The 20,236-nt window shown below is 41.4% G+C and overlaps 1 protein-coding gene across 8 annotated transcripts; it reads right to left on the bottom strand.

Annotated features, from left to right (window-relative positions):
- Positions 1-702: 702 nt before the first annotated feature.
- On the bottom strand, positions 703-20,221 carry ZNF346 (zinc finger protein 346). 8 transcript variants are annotated; one of them, XR_014153442.1, is made up of 9 exons: positions 20,070-20,221; positions 15,183-15,286; positions 14,993-15,088; positions 14,227-14,413; positions 13,326-13,562; positions 9,764-9,849; positions 3,716-3,809; positions 2,891-2,933; positions 2,208-2,303 (listed from the first exon to the last, which is right to left on the bottom strand). XR_014153442.1 is itself a non-coding variant. In XM_081850251.1 (8 exons), the coding sequence occupies exons 1-8, from the start codon at positions 20,128-20,130 to the stop codon at positions 2,229-2,231; spliced, it is 897 nt and encodes a 298-aa protein (XP_081706377.1). In that variant the 5' UTR covers positions 20,131-20,221; the 3' UTR covers positions 703-2,228. The 8 variants fall into 8 exon arrangements, 6 of the variants coding, with proteins under 6 accessions (XP_081706377.1, XP_081706379.1, XP_081706380.1 ...); XR_014153441.1 differs by lacking the exon at positions 2,891-2,933 and having other exon boundaries at positions 703-2,303; XM_081850251.1 differs by lacking the exon at positions 9,764-9,849 and having other exon boundaries at positions 703-2,303.
- Between the last annotated feature and the right edge of the window lie 15 nt (positions 20,222-20,236).

Here is a 20,236-nt window from a genome sequence, read left to right as displayed (position 1 = left end):
ATCACTCCACCCCAGTACATATGTGTTCTACATGCAGAGAATATCTCATACACAAAAACCTGTCATTGGTGAAAGGAGAAAGATAAGCTTTTTATTGTAAGAAAGACTGCTTACTTGGAATGTGGTAATGAATCGTCACTGTAGGGAAGATAAGAGGGAATGCAAGAAGATGCACCGCTGGTGTGGTCTGACGTGAAACTTACCCTGACTAACAATACTGCTGGGAAAGCACAGACGAAGACTCTCTTAAGTGTTCTAGGGTGGTACAGACTGAGTACACAGACATATCTAAGAGGAGTTGCATGTTAAGTGTAAATACCAGTAGCAATATTCACTCATTTCCATTGGAGCAATACTGCAGATGGAGGCACAGAGGCTATCAGAAAAGAGAGAAAGTGTGTGTCTCCAGTCAATCCCCTGCCCCACTCCTGTAGTCAGAATGGAAAGGGGAGCAAAATCACAATGAAAGCCACCAGATAAGGTAGAGGACAGGACAGTCCATCTCCCATACCTAGGTTCCAAAAATAACTGCCACCCAGAAGATGAGGTCAGGAATGTAATGAAGAATGAGAGGCCCTATGAGACACAGAATTGAAATGTCTACACAGAATACTGGTTTGCTGCTAATGATGGGGAATCATGGGCTAAACAAACTTATAAGCAGGGACGACTCCAAAGCTGTAGTCAGTCAAGACTCAAGAGTACAAGCTGTCCAATTTTAATGAATGTCCATTTTGATCAATAACACTGAAGCAATTAGGTAGGAAGGGAGAAGCACTAAGGAAAAAAGAGCCACATCCTGTTTTGAACACGAGTAGAAAAGCAGTTTAACGATGGGCTAGGCAAGAGAGGAGTATCTCACATCTCTTGCCTTTATGCTTATGTGAGTGGTTTTTTTTACAAATAAGATTAGCATTTCAACTGATTGTTTTGGAAACAGGCCATCTGGCAGACTTGAAACAAACTCAGATGTTAGGAGACTTCAAGCTTACCATCTTATATCCATACAAGGGAAAAGGAAATGACCAAAACGCAAACTAATTTTACCTCTGTCCAAACAAAGCATAGTCAGTTTGCCTCGAGCAGCATTCCCAGCTGCTACCTATGTTGTTTTCCGAGTCTCAGGAAGCAATCGGAAAGAATGTCTTGTCTCTGATAAATGGTTTCACATGGATGAAAACTAGTTCTTGGACTTGCAAAGTTCACAAGTGGAAGGCCCACAATGCTATGCAAAGCACTATTTTTCAGCTTAGAATTGCCTCAAAGTCAGACCATAGCTGCTTGTTCTTTCACCCTTGCTAAACCTTTGTACAAATTAATTAAAAAGCTTTAAGGTTCTGAAAAAGGACATTTTTTCAAACCTTCCATCATACAAAAAAAAACATTTCTGATGAACATTTAACACAACAGAAAGCTGTACATAGTGAGGCTCAAAAGCACAAGTTTCCACAAGTATGCCAGGAACCGAGGGAGAAGTGCAGTTTTTTTGGAGGCACTCCTTCTGCTTGCCTTTCTGAAGCAGATTATGCATACTACTAACAGAAACAGCTTTTTATTAAACAGATTACCAGATGTTCCAGAACCAACATCTGCAGAACTACAAAAAGGATGCAAATGGCATATTGGTGACCTAAGAAACTCTGCACACAAACCCAGTTAATTCAGAAAGGGGCACGACAAACACAGCGATGTAACACCCCATTTCTAGGCAAGGAGGAGATAATCAGTCTGTCCATTATGCCCATTCCACACCTCACATTTAACAAGCACCCCATAACCAAGAATTATGAACTTTCTTCCAAAAGTTGCTCTTCTCTGGCTGGTAGTGGGTGTTTGAACTCCCGTCTGCTTCTTCTGGGCAGAGGGAAAGGATGGGCTCGAGATAGAACACTGGTAGGTGCCAAGTCTTACTTGTGCCAGACACAACTCCTACTACTCCTTCCCACCTCACCCATCAGCCGTTACAGCAAGAGATTACACAATGAAAACTATTCTAAAGGTCTTTGCAAATGCCAACTAGTATATCTGTCCCTTCTAGATCCTTTAGCCAATAGTTAGTTCTGAATCAGCTAAACTTGTACACTGCAGGATAGGAGGGTTTCATTCAGCCAGAGGAACAATAAAACCGTAGTGGGTTGAGAAGCGATGTTCACTTTTGGGCCACCGGCAATCCAAAAAGAGCGCAGGAGCTTCCTCTCTAGAGGTCTTGGCTAAAATAGCTGTAGCCATCAGGGCCCGTTGTCTCCTCTCGTGTGTACAGCTGCTTCTGGTACCGTGCTGTAACAGGTATTCCTCCCGGTATACTGTGGATTGAGACAGAGATGGGACAGATTATTGAAACTGCTTCAAAAATTATCACTGCAAAGTGTACAGGAAATGAACATCTGCTTATTGTGGAATCTCAAGCTGAACCAATACTGTGCAAAATCCAGTTGTCTTGAAAAATCCCACTTCCCATTCACCACAATAAAACACCCTGCAAGTGAGTGATGGGTGGGGATAGCAATCCGATAAGATCTGCAGTTTTAGCATACAAAAATGGCCTCACCTGTAGATTTAACTTCATACCAACGGAAAAGAATTATAAATCTTCAGATGATTTCTGCTAAAAGTTAACAGGATTATATGCAACAAGGCAGTACTGTCCACTTTTGGCAGAATGCCTAAGCTGCAGCACAGAGCCACAGCCCTAAAACTTGTTTGTCACGTAAAATGCCATGCAAATCCCATGTTCAGCACATTTGGCAAACAGAGTTTCCCCAGCAAGTTGAGTGCACCCACGTGCTTGCACAGACTTGGAAAGACCAATGCCACCACCAGGATATAACATCACCCGAGTGCTTAACGTATGCCATACAGAAAAGGTCATAAGATTTCTTTGATGCCATACCCTGTGAGTCTTCATGTTTTGTGGCGATTCCATGGTGCTTTGACTGGTCCCACAAAAACAAAATTAATATAATAGAACAATCTGCAGATCTCTGTGTTAAAATGATACAATAGAAAATATTTTTCCTTGCTAACACCCCACCCCCATGGTCCCAAAGACAGGCAACACACCACTTGACATGTTCTATGAAAAATATTTTGCTTTATGGAGTTCTCCAAGAAAACCTGTACCCATTTGACAGCGACATATACTGGAAGTTTTTTTTTTTCAAAATTTCTCTACAAACTTTATCAAAATTAAAAATGCTTAGGTGAAAAAAAAAAAAACCCAACAACAACACAAAAACACACACACACACACAAAAAAAACAGAACTTTGAGTAGTAGATGCTGGGTATGGTACCTAGGAACTTGATGCTAATGACCAGAATAGCAAGAGAAGTCAAGAGGGCTGCTGACCCCTACATGTCTGAAGCACATCTATGGAAAGGCTGCTAGGCCCAAATCAAGTAAGAGGTTACAGTTGCCAAATTGGCTTCATTGATTTGTTTCTGACCAAGTGAAGGAGATCCACACCAGACAACATCATTTGGAGAATCTGCAATGTGTCATTTGACTCATAAACCTCTCTTTCCCCAAAATGCTTATTACCTTTAGTACATAAGTAGCAACATAGACCTTTTAAACATTAGAGCTGCCTGCAGATGAATCTGAAGTTTTTTTGGTAAAAATCCAGACTATAAACCAGATGCGAGACAATGCTTCCTATTCAGTGGCAGATTATACAATGTAGCTACTACAGACAGAAGAATATTTAAACACTTACTGGTTCTTGTGTTTGAAGCCGCTGATGTGAGCTTGGTACTGCTCTATGGAGTTCAGTACTATGTTACAGCTTTCACATGGATATCCCTTCCCAGCTGAAAGACAGGGTTAAACAAGTGTGAGCACCAAATTCACTGAAGCAAACACTCCAATGTCAATTACCAATTGTGAAGTGTTGTTCACAGTGACTAAGCCAAAGATGATGCTAGGAGTTCTAAGCCAGGGGAGAGGAAGAGGATCCAGCCAAATAGCTGGATCGTGAGTTCCCCCATGTGTCACTTGACAGGTGGAAAGGGCCATCCTATGGCAGGTCATCGTGACAGCAGGTGACAAAAATTCAAAGGAAAAATTTGAGGGACTCATGATTTTCCCCGCTAGCCTAGCTTGAACTCAAACTGGGCTGCAAGGGAAGATTCCTGCCAAAGTAGAGTTTGCAGAGATAGGCTCCACTCAGGAGCTGAGTGGTATCAGCCACAGCATGGCTTGCATTGGGCACCAAATATAAAAGGTGTCAAATACAAGCCCCGCTTATCAACCAGAAGTGCACATCTGTACCTACCCCACAACCGACGCCGTATATGATGTCAAGTGTGGGGCAGATGGGCTTGATTTGGGGGAACCTTGCTGGGCCTAATTAGGCCCATATTAGGCTCATGGTTCCAGAGCTTCCCCACCACTGCTCTAAGCATTGCTATCCAGCTCCAAGCTGCCACTTTTAAGTTGCACGGTAAAATGATCTCTCAGCACACAGTGAGCTTAATCAACAACGTTTCCAAGAACATTCCTCTGACTCAGGGTCAATTACAGAAGATGTGGGAGATCCATGATTAGATCTCCAAATATATCTATTTTTGCTGACAACTACTGAAGGGAGTTTCAAAATCTGAGTAGAGCACTGGTGCTGGGTAATTCTCCCTCACACCATTTTTATTATCTAATGTTTCTACCCCAACTGCTGTTTGCCCCACTGGGGAAAAATACACAGGTATCTTTCACCTGCTGCAATACATGGGGGTGTGTTAGATAAAGAAAATGACATGGAAGGTATTAGGCCTAACCCCCTGCTTTCCTAGGGCCACTGCTCCAATTAATTTTTTTTTGGGGGGGGCATTTAAAATAAAAATAACCAGAACAGGGTGTTGAATTGTTTCTTTAAATGTAAAGGTTCATCATTGTTCCACTCGATGTGTATGTCTTTAAGGGGCCAGAGCAAGGGCCAGAGCAAACTAATGAGACCCAGCTTTACAGCTGTGAAACATAGCAGGTGCTGCTGAGTTGTATTGGTTAAGCTGTGTCAGCAATTCGGTAGAGTACATAAGGAGCAGCACCTAGCTCTCCCATTACCCTGGGGGATGGGTTGGTGGTTGGGTCTGGTTTGTTGTTGATGTATTTAGTGTATAAGGAGTTTTTGTTTTTCTTATTAAAACCTTGTTTAAGTTATTTTTGAGTCCCTTTTTAATGCATGGTCTCCCCAGCAAGCTCTCTGCAGCGCTACCATACTGCAAATAGCCAACACAGGGTGTGGTGGGAGGGAAGGAGGGAGGGAGAGAGAGGAGGTTATTCCATTTGGCAAGAAATGCTTGCACTGACAAAACGACCGGCACAGTGTGATGCTGAATTCCATTTCAAGTGTCTTGGGGCACCTTAAAGAATAACAAATTTAATACGGCACAAGCACTCTAGTTCTCAAAAGCTTATGTACTAATAAATGTTACCCTTTAAGGTGTCACAATACATTTTGTTGGTTTTGCTGCAACAGTTTCAAGTACGTGCCCTTCTAGAAAAAGTAAAAACAGAAATACAGGAAGATGTGATCACCGATCTCCTGTTCTTCACAGGACTCCCACTGCAATTTTATTTTCTATATTTGTCCCTTTTGCTCTGATGCTTAAATTGTACCAGAAGTAGAATATTTTAAAGCAAAGAAACAGAATGAGACACAATGTGTTTCATAATGCAGTAGTATTCCATTTTGTGATTCATCTGCTTCAGGTCATCTATAGTTACTGGGGCTGCAATCCTAAACCAATTTGCATGGGACTAAGTCCCAAAGAACACACTGACACCCAATTCTGAGTAGATATGCATAGGATTGTACTGTTGAACCACCTTTTGTAAGTATGGTATATAATGTATTCAAGCTATGTTGGTGGATTTTCTTCAGTATAGTTCTCCAGTAAAGACACATATGTCTGTTTTATCATCTAGGGGATTGGTATCAGTGAGAGGAGAATTTCAGAGGCAAGGAATACACCAGTGTCTTCATGCTAATACTACACAAGTATGGATGCCATATTGCAGGAAAGAATGAAGAATGGGTATATTATAATGGCAACTGTGCACTATGGAGAATTCCAAGGCTCAAAACATCTGCTTAGATAAGAAAAATGGTGTTAAGGCTACATTCCAGAATGGTTCCTAACTGTGAAACTGGATCAGCCACTTGTAGAATCAATTTGGTTGGAAATGCAGATTGTAACCATCTGATGCCTCAGAATTCTCACTTGGGAAGCATATTAAAGTGTTCTTGCCTGTAACTACCATTTCCTTTGCTGCAACAGCCCAAACGTTCTCTCTCAGTGGGCTTTAATTATAGGAAATGCAGTTATGTAAGTAACTTGAACACTGTTGGAATATCTGTTCCCCAATGGTTAGGAAAAGCAACTTTTTACACAGCGGTTGTAGGAAATTTTTTGAGTTTGTCTAGGCAAGAGTGGCCAATGTGGTGTCCTCCAGATGGTTCTTGGACTACAGCTCTCCTCAACCCTAGCCATTGACCATGCTGGCTGAGGCTAATGGATGGAAGGCATTCACTGGCAAAAGCCTAATCCCCTGCTGTAAACCCACCTCCATAGTACTAGTCGACCATGCTACCCTGTGTGGAATATAGGAGCCAAAATGGGCATCCACATGAAAGGAGGTGCAGCACACACAGAGGCATAGTCGACAAGCGTGTGATGTGGCTACTTAATGCTGTATGACTATGAAACAGCAGACATCAGTCTTAGGCATCCTTCCACTTCCCCCAACTTATCGTAGCTGGAAATAATTTTTAAGCAATTTCTGTGAACAATTTTCTCAGTTCTAATTTGCAAGTGTTGACAGTTCCAGATCTTAATAAAACTAACATTTTTGGGGCCTCTAACTTAACTCCCACCTGTTCCCATTTCAATGAATCAAATAAATCCAAACCAAGAAAATGAATTTTCTGTCTTCTCACTCAAGGATCATGAGAAATGTAAAAAAAAGTTCTCTAGTCAGCTAGAGGGGGAGTCAATTTATCATAAACACAACAACACTAAAGGCTTAATCAGAGCCTATTTACCCAAACATTGTAAACAGCCTGATGAAAACTCTTCTCAAAAGGATTGAACATACTATGGTGAATTCATGACACTGCTTCTCTACACTGGCTCACCAATCACACTGCTAAAGACTCAAGAGGAGCATTCTCAGCAAGGAGGAACAAAATACATTAAAGGTTTCGACAAAAAACAACACACATAAAACTTGAAATATCTCCCACCATTCAACGTTAGATGACCCTGGGAGAAAACGTGTTCCTATCCACTTTCTCTATACCATGCATAAATTATACACCTCGGTTATGCTCATGGGTCTCACACCACCGTTTTTCTCCAAGCTAAGAAACCTAAATGTGATCCTTCCTAATAGGGGATTTTCTCCTCTACCAGCATCATTCAGGATGCCTCTTTCTGCACTTTTTCCAGATCTACAACATTTTTCCTGACATGCAGTGACTACTACTGTACACAGTGTTTCAAGTGTGATCACACCATAGACTTATATAAAGGCACTATGATACTTACATTTTTTACTTTTCAATTCCTCTCCTAATGATCCCCCATCACTGAATTATCCCCCCCCCCCAAGCAGCCAAACATCAAGAACAAAGGATTCATTCTGTATGTACTGGAAGAGAAGGTGAACTATTAGCCTATGAAAAAAATCTACTGATTTCTAAATGAACAAAAAACGGGCATGGGTACAACAATACTGTTGCAGAACTGTGAAACTTCACTGTCTTTCGATGGAGGAAGATTTGGGGTTTTAGTTGAATTTACTGAAATGACACGCAATTCTTATTCCTGCTACGTTGTGCCACAGAAGTGAAGGTAATCAGATGATGATGATTGGTTTTATTTTGAAATGCCAAACCCCATTGAGGAGTACAATGGCTTTCTGCATACCTTAAATTAAAAACTCATTCACACTATTTGTCTGTGGTTACTGTACGGCGATTCTCATCAACAGCCTTCTAGGCCTCCTGAAAACCTACACAAATGGGTTGGGGGACACTCTGAATGCAGTGGGGGAAAGGGGCACTGCCTCTACCCACCCTTTCCTCCTTCAGCTCACCACACCACAGCCTACTGCATTCAGGAGTGCCTACCAGCAACTGACAGTGGCTTTTCAGGGGGCTTAAAAGGCTGTCAGAGAGGGAAAGGGCAAGATGATTACCTTCCAACTACACCATTCTGCTGCAAATTCCCTGTAACCAAGCAACTGATACCAAGGTCTGCTTCATTAACACTGAATAGTATTTTCACAGCCTTTATATACAGGATATCTGTTTGCAAGAGGGCAGCAGATTTCCCACTTGAACAACAGGACTTCCTCTTTCTTTCTTCTTCCTGCCTTCTCCCCCAAAACTGCTCCAAAGGGTTGGGGGACCCCTCCAGAGCAGCTCTGAATGGTGCATGGGGCTTCTGAGGAAGGAAATAAGGGGGAAGCCTGTTTGTATGATCCTGCATTGTAGTCATATTTGTATAACATATATAGTCATGTAGTCCAGCACTGGCTGGTTTGCTGGCTACAGCTCCTTTCAGACAGAGATGAGTTGGCTACTGTACTCCATGCTTCCTAAATTCAAGATGGGATTATTGCAAAGCACTCTACATGGGTGCTTGAAGATGACTTGGAGACTTCAAGTGGGGGTGGCGGCCTGGGAGAGGACCTTCTCTGTGGTGGCCCATATGTTGTGGAGCTCCTGGGGCACAGAGGGTACCATCATTATACAGCTTTCAGCAAATGCTGAAGACACACCTCTTTACCCTGGCTTTTGAAAATTTAGATGTATATTTTTAGGACCCACGTTGTTTAAAACTCTTTTAAATATTGTGGTTAAATGTTGTAACCTGCACTGGGATGCTAGGGTGATGGGTTGGTAATTAATATCATTCATATCCTCTGCTATTTTTTCTTCTTCAGTAAGGACGTTTTTTGTACTTTACCAATATTCTTTAAACTTGACACCAACTGTATACATCTAATACAGCCACATCATACAAATGTTTGTTTCTTCTTGAATTCAGCATTTTTTTTCATTTGTATGTTTCACATTTATGCCAAGCAAGAGGCCCCTACATCAGCTAACAAGAGAAAATTGCAATGTAAGATATAATCACAAACGAGTTTTCCTAACATTATCAATAGTGCTAGAAGTAAGAAGAACAGCAGCAGCCCAGAGCACTTTCCTCAAGAGACTTTTCCAGGGAAGATCAGTCTTGGGACCTTTGGAAGGGGAGGGCATACCATTTATGCCTCCTTGGAAAAGGGGTTCTAAGGAAGGAGCTCAACTGGAAAAATCCCTGCCTATAGTAGCCATCCATCTGAAGGTGGAGGCATCTAGAACAGGACCTCTAATGAGCTCAGCTTGAGAAGTTTTGAGGTGGTCTTTAAGATAGCTTGATCTAAGTCCTTTTAAAACCCTGAAGGTCAAAACCAGGACTCTTAATTTGGGTAGAATCCAGTGGATTTATTTATTTATCATTACTATTCAACTCTTCTAGTGCTTCTGCTTGTTTCCAAACAAAGCAATTTTGAATTGGAGATCATATATCATTTGCTTTTTATAACGTATTTATTTCTTTTCTCCACTGTCCCTAGGAATTCTCTTTTCTCTTTCACCACTTCTTCCATGCCCTATAACATTGCTGCTATTGTATTATCATTTTAGCTATTTGTTGAAAATAGTATAGCCTGTATCAATGTTCTTGTATGTCTATTCCCCCCCTTTGATTCTTACCAAGAGTATTTTTGTGCTCTCCTTCCATAGATAAGTTCCCTGGTCCTTGGTAAGATTTTGGTTCTGGGTTTCCCCCTGGGTTTGATCTATATTAAATAAAGGTTATTATTACTTTTCTATTTTTTAAAAAAATATTTAGATCTGCAACTTACCCTCTATGCATACATTGTTTGCGTATTATTTGTTCTACATACTCTGCTGACCATGTTTCCCTCTCTCTCTTAAATATGCATTGCTTTATTTCCCCCCTTCTTCAGGATGTGTTTGAGGAGCATGTTAGTTTGCCTGGATTTTGTAACAGGACATGGGGGATAGTCAACCCTGTGTCTTCTTCTCCCTCCCACAGTCCCCTGTACTCCCCAATCTCCTCCAGAGGTCCCCCTCCCTCTGGAAGAGATTCCCGGGATGTGCAGCGACTGGAGAGGTAGAAGAAGTCCCATTTGCACAATTGGAAATCTGTTCTGACGCAGCCGGATGTCACCCAATTTTTTTTTTGCTTTTCTTAACTTTTTTTTTAAAAACACCCTCAAAAAGTATCTGAGGATAGTGCACAATAAAAACATCAGCACAAATGTAGAATTACCAAATCTCTCCACGGTTCCAAATACCTCGATAAAGTTATATTATTATAAGTTATATAGTATATTTTAAGACAAAAGTTCTTATCTGAGAACACTGCCCCCAAATTACAGGCATCAAGGAGCTAAAGAGGGGCAGGACTGGTGGGGGGGGGGATGTGATGAGCAAAGTTCAAGCTAGGTGGCAAAACTCAGAAATGCTCATCCTGGTAATGCTAGCTACCTTTCAAAATCCCCAGAGCTGCTAGAATGAAAATATGCAATGATGAAACATCTTTTTGACAGGGGCATCCAAGGACTTGTCATCATTGACTTTTGCCCTCTATCTTCTGAAAATTACCCCACCCACACTTCTTCTTTATTCTGTGGTGATCACTCGTGGCACAGTAAGATTGCCTTCCATGAACATGGTCTTAACAGCGAGTCCGTATGGTAGCCTGCATATGGAGAGGCTATTTTAGTTCAGCCTTTTAGTTTTGACTCACATTAAATTTATATAATCTGCTTGTGTTCATTTGGATACCAAATTCTCCTTCTGCGTTTCAGTTCTCTCTCCCTGCTTCTACCCTTTGCTGAACTGCTCCTCTCTGCACCTGCTATCTGCCAGGCATGTGAAAAGCACATTGGCACATTAAATATCCCGCTCCTAATCATTATGTTCCTATTCAGTCCTACTCTGTGCAAAGTTGTGCATGCCAGTCTATTCTGTGGCATGGAACTTATTCACATCCAACTCTGTACAGAATCACACTACGCATTATTAAAGTTGAAAGGCAGAGGCTGTTTTTAATTGAGAATTACTTTTTACTTTTAATTGAGAATTACTTTTTACTTTTTACTCTTATCTCATGATACATGACAAAGCCATTTTTCACCTTTTCACCCCTTGCTTTTTCCTGTAAGACCTATTGCAGTCGTTAAGAGTCGTCAACAGGCTCATCACAGCTATCTGCCAATCACCCATTCCCACCACCCTTCTGAGTAATACCCCTCCCCACCTTCTCACTATATAGAAGGGTCTGGAAACTTCTGTTTCAGTGTATCTGAAGAAGTGTGCATGCACACGAAAGCTCATACCAAGAACTGACTTAGTTGGTCTTTAAGGTGCTACTGGAAGGAATTTGTTTTGTTTTTACTTGGGAATTACTTTCCCAATTAAATGCACTTAAAAATAAATAAGGTTTCTGGCACATATATTCAGTATTCATCTTTAGGTGCTTATTCTGCAACCTTTAAGAGTGAACAATTTTTGTATATGTTCAAAACACACAGTTGAGAGCGCCAGTTATTATGCCACTTTGTGTTAATGAACCTTAATACCATCACAATATCTTTTTTTCAACAAAAGCTAATGCATAGCTAAGTCACTACTTTGAAAGAAATTTCTTGGATGCTTTGCACTGCGTATCATTGCTTGACACAAGCTGCAATAAAGGTTCCATTTCCTAATCCAGAGAGATACTGCACAAACCTTAACGGGTTCTCATTGTTTTCTACAGATGTATATTTTGAATATTCAACTTTTTTTTTCAAATCAACCAACTGTGGCTTGACTTAAGTGATGTAATAAAACTTCAGCTACTTCAAATGCTTGCACTGTCAGACTCATTTGTAGATGGTTGAAGCTTTGGGGTTGGATAGCCCAGACTCATTTGTTAAACCATATGTTTCCAAGATGTTACTTATTTAAATTCCATAGTCTTAACTACCTTGCTGAGGCAATTTTGAAAATACATTAATTCCCTCCCATAGGTCAGCTTCATTTGATGGCTGTCAAATCCACAATGTATGCAAACATTTGCCCTAATCAAAAAGGCACTTTGAAAGATATTGTTTCTTCAACACAGGTGACTATGTTGGAAATGATGGGTGTAATAGCACTGTTTACTGTCATGGTTGATGTCTTCTATATTCTTTGTACTGAATACAATCATGTTGTGAACAACTATGTCATGTTGGGAGCTGGATTTTTATCCAAAGCCAAGGAGAAATGTTCTCTGCTGGATATGCAGTACTGTACGTCTTCAGTATTTTGTTTGACCTACTGATCACAGTAGCCACAGTGAAGCTTTGTCTCTTTCTCCCACCTACCTCCCATGCTCATGTAATTCAGAAAGTTTCCTTTTCAAAGTGTGTAGACCAGGCATAGGCAAACTCGGCCCTCCAGATGTTTTGGGACTACAACTCCCATCATCCCTGACCACTGGTCCTGTTAGCAAAGGAAACATCTGGAGGGCAGTTTGCCTATGCCTGGTGTAGACAGACTAGTAAAAAAAAAAGAGAGAGAGAATACACTGTCAATTCTCTGCTCTCCATTCAATCCAACACCTCCAAACTACCTGGTAATTCTCAATATAACCTGGACAACTTCTTGTACTTTCTCAGAAGCCCTTATTTCCCCATTCACGTGCTTTTTCAACTGGCACTGTCACCACCCACAAGCATAAACCATTGCTTTTCTTTTCAACTTTTGCCCCCCAAAGTCGGTCCATTTCCAAGTCATCTTGCTTCTCCCTTTCCAACATTACAAAAATATGGGCCCTTCTCTTTGCCCCTTCAGCAAAAGCTCTTGCCCATAACTTGGTCATGCCTTGCTGTGACTTCCTACATTCTTGTCTAGTCTTCCACTGTCTCACCTTCACTCACATTCATCCAGCACTCTGCATTTTCCTCTCACCCTTCCAAGTTTCAACCACCTCCCTCCTTTCAAGTACACATGTGTGGCTGGAGGTTCAGGATTTTGTGGGGAGCTGGGAGCCTTTCCCACCCCAAACCAAGATTTTCCTGACTACTTCTGCCTGTCCCCATCTGAAGTGATCAATTCAAGCCCATTCCCTCTACAACTGGTATACCTAATGTAGTGAATTATTTGAGAGCTTGTTTTTCATGCAGGGCATTTCCAACAGAAGGCAAGTTGTGGCTTTGCAAACCTTTACAACTCTTCAAGCGCTTTATTCTGGAAAGTCTTGCTGTTAAAAACTCACCTGTTGAAGCTGCAGGTTCATCGGGGCTTCTCCCATAGTGTGCCATTAGCTTAAGTTTGGTCTCTTGCTTTTTGTGTTTCTTGCCCACGTAGTGTTGTTTTGCCATCAGGGGATTATTGAATGTGGCATGACAGAGACTGCAGAATTTGTCTGGGTCAGAAGTGTTTTGGTTCTCTTCATTAGAGGGCACAGTAGTAGGAGGCGGATTAGCTGGTTGTTTCTGAGCAGGTACAGCTCCTGTAAAATCAACCCCCCCAAAACATATGAAGAAAATCCAATCAGAAAAGTCTAAGGCACAATTTCATGTAATCAGAACAAACACAATAATCTCAATTATGCCAAAGCATCCCACTTAGAATAATTATTTTCTACATAAGATTTGGATGAGCTTACTGTGGGCATGTACATAAGTATTAGCTACCAATACAGTGATCAAAAATAACAAAGAAAGATTTTGGTGTAATGTTTGTTATGTCTATCTATCTTTGACCACCAGGATCATCAAGAAAATTAATCACACCAGAATGCAAAATTTCAACTGGAAAACATGTTTTCTTGAACTCCCTCAGTGTCTGCCTCATTATCATATATGTGAAGAAGGAGAAGAAGAGTTTGGATTTGATATCCCGCCTTTCACTCCCCTTCAGGAGTCTCAAAGCTGCTAACATTCTCCTTTCCCTTCCTCCCCCACAACACTCTGTGAGGTGAGTGGGGCTGAGAGAGTTCAGAGAAGTGTGACTGGCCCAAGGTCACCCAGCAGCTGCAGGTGGAGGAGCGGGGAAGCGAACCTGGTTCCCCAGATTACGAGACTACCGCTCTTAACCACTACACCACACTGGCTCTTCTGGCAGGGTTCACTCTTCTGTGTTTGTACAATAGATACCCAGGAGCCTATTCTGACCTGGACATTTCAGCACAGCACCAGGAGACAATTCCTCTGTACCTTCTGCTTTAGGAGGTTGCTGCTTCAGCTTCAGATTCTTGGCATGGGTCTTGCCTAGGTAATGGGAGTTAGCCACAACAGGTGACGAAAAGGTCATATTACAGATGGAGCAGCATTTGTTCCTGTCTTCTTCAGTGCTGCCTTCCTGTTTGTAAGAAGGAACGAAAAAATTTACTGGGGCTGCAGAATGAAAGTTCATCAGCAAAGTGTTCCAAGTTCAGTAACTGGAATTTCTTTTGTTCAGCTTCACCCTATCCTTTACTGAACACACTGAAAGAAGCTAGAGAAGACTATTAAAGCTGTTCAAGACATGTTATGTAGCAAGATACAATTGCCATTCAGGTAGTAGTTTCTGTTACTACAAACAGAATTCTCAATAGTGTGCCAAGGCTGAATTCTACTTTTCAAATAAATTTAGTATGAAAAGGGCTTATTATAAGTAGAGCATATAACCATTTTATTCCCAATGGTTTTTGAATGAGTTATCTCCTTGCACTCAGCTTCTTCATTTTTCAGTGTACAGGAACATACAATTAGGTGGGCAAAGTTTAAATGTGCATTTGCCCAAGCAGAATAATGCATAGATTGTTCTTGCAAACAGTGTCTGATCTTCAAAATCCCCACTGGTGCATTATTCCACAATCCAAGAAACGCTATTTGCCAAACTTTCTAGCGCATTAAATTCTTTTACTTGTCCTTGGATTTCTGGCCTGACTGGCATTACCTGCTTTATATCCAGCTTTATTTTCTTGCTTGAGCAGACCTCCTCTTCACCATGGATAGCCATGTATCGACGAACTTTGTTGGCATGTTTCTTACTCTGAAGGAAACAGCATAGAAGAGCAAGATAACCATCTCAGGAATCTCACACACTCAGGGCAAATTTCAGTAACTGCCTGTAGATTTAAGCATACCTGATAATGAGCGAGCTTCTGTGACTCGGAGATGAGCACTGCACTACACACTTTACAATGGGCATCTGTGAAGATGTGGCTGTTCTCTTTGATCATACGATCCACTGCAAAAAGCAAGCACACCAATATTAAAAAAAAAAAAAAGGGAAACTTTGCCAAGGGCCCAGATATCGCCTCTTAGGGGTTTTGCCAGCATCACACAAATGTTCGCACCAACTTTGAACACTGGTTAAATAAAGGTCTTGTGGCAGATAATGACAATTCTAATTCCCTAATCGGGGAGACATAATTTAAAACATGTAAATACATTAAGGCAGTTTTTTTCTTCTTATCCCACATTCAAAGAAGGGTGAAAATGCACATGAGGTGGGAATCATCTAGTAATAACACAGCAAAGAATGAGATGTCTACTGTTTCTTTGATATGCTGCATAGCATACTTTCCATCAGGGATGAAGTATAGGACTGAGCAATTTCCACACTGCTACATAAAGGACAGGCTAACAATAAGGAATCATGCAAAGGCAGAAGTAACTCTACTGTTAAGTGACATGCCAGGAGTCCGTTGCAGAATAAAACCATTTCTAACAACTGCAATTAATGATTTACCATGTAAATAATGTCGTTTAAGTCAGCACAGAACACTACACAGAAAGGCTCGATATTTCTTCCTACCATTGATCCATGCCCAATTTTAAGTACAATGCCAATGCTTTCATTAGTCTTCAGCTAAACAGTCAATTGGCTAATGGGTCTTTCAGTTAGAGACGCACAGAATGTCTGGAATTGTTTTCCATTTCCAAAGTTGCAATGCTTAGTGCCTCAACAGTGTCAAGATGATAAGTATCACTTTGTGGTTAGCAGCTTGGTCAGTGTGGTGTGCATGTATGCAGGTCTCTTAGGCAATGATCTTACAAGCAAGAAGTTGCTATTTACACACTGCGTAAGAGGCAGACTGGAAATATACAAAAGTGAGGGTAGAAAACCTTCACAGCTGTGATTGATTTGTAATTGTCTTCAAAACACATCCCTTACATTCACTTTACAAACTCCTCAAAATCATTATATTGACATGACAAAGTGCATTTCAAATACTGCCATTAGGCACATCAGGGGAAGATCTATTTTTGTTTTAATGACCCAGTACAGCTTAGTATCATCAGCAAACCTGGCCACCCCACTGCTCACTCTTAACTCTAGATTGTTTATTAACAAGTTAAAAAGCAGAAGTCCCAATACTGAACCTTGTAGGACTCCACTTTCTACATCTCTCCATTTGGAGAGCTGTCCATTTATTCCTACTCTTTGCTTCCTGCAACATAACCAATTCCTGATCCACTAGAGGAGCTATCCTCTTATTCCTTGACTTATGCAGGACTCTTTGATGGATTCGAAAATTCAAGTATACTATGTTAACTGGATCACCTCTATCCATATGCTTGCTGACACTCTCAAATAACTCTAATAGATTTGTGAGACAGGCCCTTGCAGAAGCCATGCTGGCTCTGCTTCAGTAAGGCTTGCTCTTCTATATGCTTGGTTATTTTAGCAAGTTTCCCCAGTACAGACATTAAGCTAACCGCTCTGTAATTTCCGAGATTCTCCCCTCACGGGTTCCTTTTTCAAAACTGTTGCTACATTGGCTACTTTCCAGTCCTTGGGTGTGAAGGACAAGCTGCATATTTTTGTTAGATGATCAGCAACTTCACATATGAGTTCTTTGAGAACTCTCAGGTGGCTGCCATCTGGAGCTGGCAATTTGTCAGTTCTTACTTTGTCTATTAGGCCTCTCATCACCACTATCTGCCTCATCTATACATCCCAGATAAAAACTCTCAATCATATATCCTCAATGATTTCCAGCCCATTCTGCATAATCATATAGGCTGCAGCAGAGGGAGAGAAGGGAAGCATAACTATTTTACCAACTTCACTGAGAGACCAGCTCCTTTCGTGTCTTTTAGATTGTTAAGTCTGAAGGCAAAGACATTTTTTTTAAAAAAATACTAATTCAGAAGTCACTTTGGGACTCTGTTTGGCTGAAGTATGTGGTGAAAATGCTTTAAATCACTAAACAAAAAAATGAAAGGGAAAACTTGGTATCAAACAGGTTAGTGACAGAAGACTTAGGAAGGTGAGTGACAGAAGACTTGTGGCACCTTTGCTGAATCCACAAGTGCATTTAATCTCATTATCATTATTTGCATAGCATATACAGAACTTGAATAAGTTTATTCCACTACCACCCCATCTCACACAGAAGTATACAACTCTTACGTCTTGAGGAACCAAGTAAAAAAAATTACTACTAAATTAAGGTCATCTCCTAAAGTAACACTCAGTCTAAACTCATATATTTTATATAATCTAGGTTAATATCATTCCAACAAGCAGTTAGTGATGCTTTTATCTTGAATTTACACGTAAGAAATACCTTACTTGCAGAGGCAGTCAAAAGTTAGAGTTGATTTAATAAAACAAACAACTTATAATAGTTGACTTTCAGCACACTATAAGGCATTACTTAGATATCCAATATTACTCTCGAAATAAAAATAAAAAATTTGTCCAGTAGCACCTTAGAGACCAACTAAGTTTGTTCTGGGTATAAGCTTTCATGTGCATGCACACTTCTTCAGATACACTGAAACAGAAGTCATCAGACCCTTATATATAGTGGGAGGGTGGGTGGTGTTTTTCTCAGAAGGGTAGCTGGAGATGGGTGATTGACTCAATGGGTATGGTAAACCTGTTGATGACTAGTTACAGGTAGGTAGCCGTGTTGGTCTGCCAACTTAGAGACCAACTAAGTTTGTTATTGGTATGAGCTTTCATGTGCATGCACACTTCTTCAGATACACTGAAACAGAAGTTGGCAACTGTTAACGACTGCAATTAGTCCTACAGGAAATAGCAAGGGATAGTATGCAGATGACCAAAAATAGCTTTAGCATGTGTGATGAGACAAGAATCCAGTATCTCTATTCAGACCAGGTCTCTCCATAGTTTTCAGTTTAGTAATAAGTTGTAATTCAGTTTAGTAATGATTAAATATGACAATTGCTAACAGCACAAAGCATTTTCTGCAGCCTAGTGACATACGGTGGCTTAACAAGAAACATCAAACTTTAAACAGAACTGTACTCACTACACATTTCTACCAAAAGGTTCACAACCGGACATGGTAACAACGGAACAAAGTTAAGGGGGGGGGAGAAAGCTTTGAGCACATTATAAACAGTAGTTTTCCTGTAACAGTTGGGCAGAGACTCCTGTTTCACCTTTTCTACAGTAAACAAAATGCTTCTAAAAATTTTAGCAATTGTGAATGAGAGTAAGTCTGCTGTCCTAAGACCACCATATTGCATTAAATATATATTTGTACAGCTATTTAAAAAGAAGCTGACCAGGGGCAGGGGGAATGCGCCAGTGAGACTTGCATTTAAGGAAATGGGTCTATAAAAATACAAAATCAGCATCGAAAGCAGGGATAGGGAACCTGTGGCCCTCCTGATGTTGTTGGATTCCAGCTCCCATCATACCTGACCATTGGCCAAGTTTACTGGGGCTGATGGAAGTTGGAAGTACAACAACATTTGGAAGGCCACAGATTTTTGAGTACAGTATAACGTAACAGAAGAAAGTTTGCAAGCTGAGTATTTGCACTGTTCATAATCTGGGAAACCTACATGTCACTAAATGACAGATTTAGAAAGCACAGGGTTAGGATTTCAGTGATTAAGGGATGAGGAAGCACACCCAACCCACATGTTTATCACCCCCATTCCATATCCCCCCCCCATTCTCATGCCTTCCTGTTATTTCACCAACATTTTCAATTTCTTGCAAATTGTCTAACTTTACTGTGACCACAGAACACGTATTCCACAGGTTGCAGACCAGCAGACAGTAATGCTGCAGTAAATCAAGAGTTCTCTGCAGTACTCTTGGTACTCACTCATCCTAGGTTCATCCACCCTCACCCACATCCCAACAAGAACATTTTGCTGCTGTTCATAAATTTTATTGTTCTGAACGGGAACTGCATGCACATCAATAATGAAATGTATGGCACAGAACTTGGGACACTGTAAAGTTTGTTATTTCTTTAAGACACCACTCTGGAAGTTTAAGGATGAAAGGAGAGTATGTATTTTCAACCCATTAGAAGGATAGAAATCTAATCCCATTCGTAAAAAAACAAGCCAAGGGGATTTAGGAAATCACACAGCCACACATTCTCAAACCATACATACTAGGGGGAGAGCTGCATATGTACCATAATCTGTGAATCATACACTGTCCCATAAAGCAGACATGAAAGTTCACTTCCCTCACATCACACAGAAGAGCAAGGAACAAATGGTATGTGAGGGGACAGAGAAGCCAGATCTAAAGCCACTCTTTAACGAGGATTTCATTAGCAAGGGGAGGACGACACATTCTTCTACGCCCGCTCAATAAGCAGGAAGATCATACACTGAAGCCTTGAAGCAGCTGAAGTGATGGCTAGACCTGAATATGTAAGATGCAAGCTTTTGTGGGACCTAGCCTAAAAAAATCTTACATTTTGTGAGTGTGTGTATATTAAAAACCAGGATCGATGGGAATCGGAAGCTTCAGGCTGCGAAACGAGCAGCGGAGGACTTCTTGGAGGTGGCGGAAAGAACGCAGAGTTAAAGGGGCGCTCGCTCCGCCTCCGTGGGTCAAAAGACTCGGTAGCCACTGGCAGCCACACGCGGCTGTGTGGGGAGAAGAGAGGCCAACAGGCCCCACCCACCACGCTCCTGATGCAGCGCAGTAAAGCAGAGCCGGGCGGGGCAGAGTAAGGAGGAGGCAAACCCCCGCCTCCCTCAGAAGGAAGATGACAGAAGCGCCCCCGCCTCACCTGCCTCCTTCCCCACCGGTAAGGCTGAAGCGTCCCCGTTGCTATCCGCTTCGTCCGCCATCTTATCCCCGCGTCGCCGCCCCCGAGGTACCCGCCTTCCCCCGGACCTCTCGTGGATCCCGCGAGATGCTCCTCTCTCCAAGACACGTATCGCGAGACCTCCCCCC

This window comes from Podarcis erhardii (genome assembly GCF_964252035.2).
Source record: "Podarcis erhardii genome assembly, chromosome: 2".
Classification (NCBI taxonomy): Eukaryota; Metazoa; Chordata; class Lepidosauria; order Squamata; family Lacertidae; genus Podarcis; species Podarcis erhardii.
The sequence above is the reverse complement of the archived record's forward strand: the minus strand, read 5'-3'. Positions and strand labels throughout refer to the sequence as shown.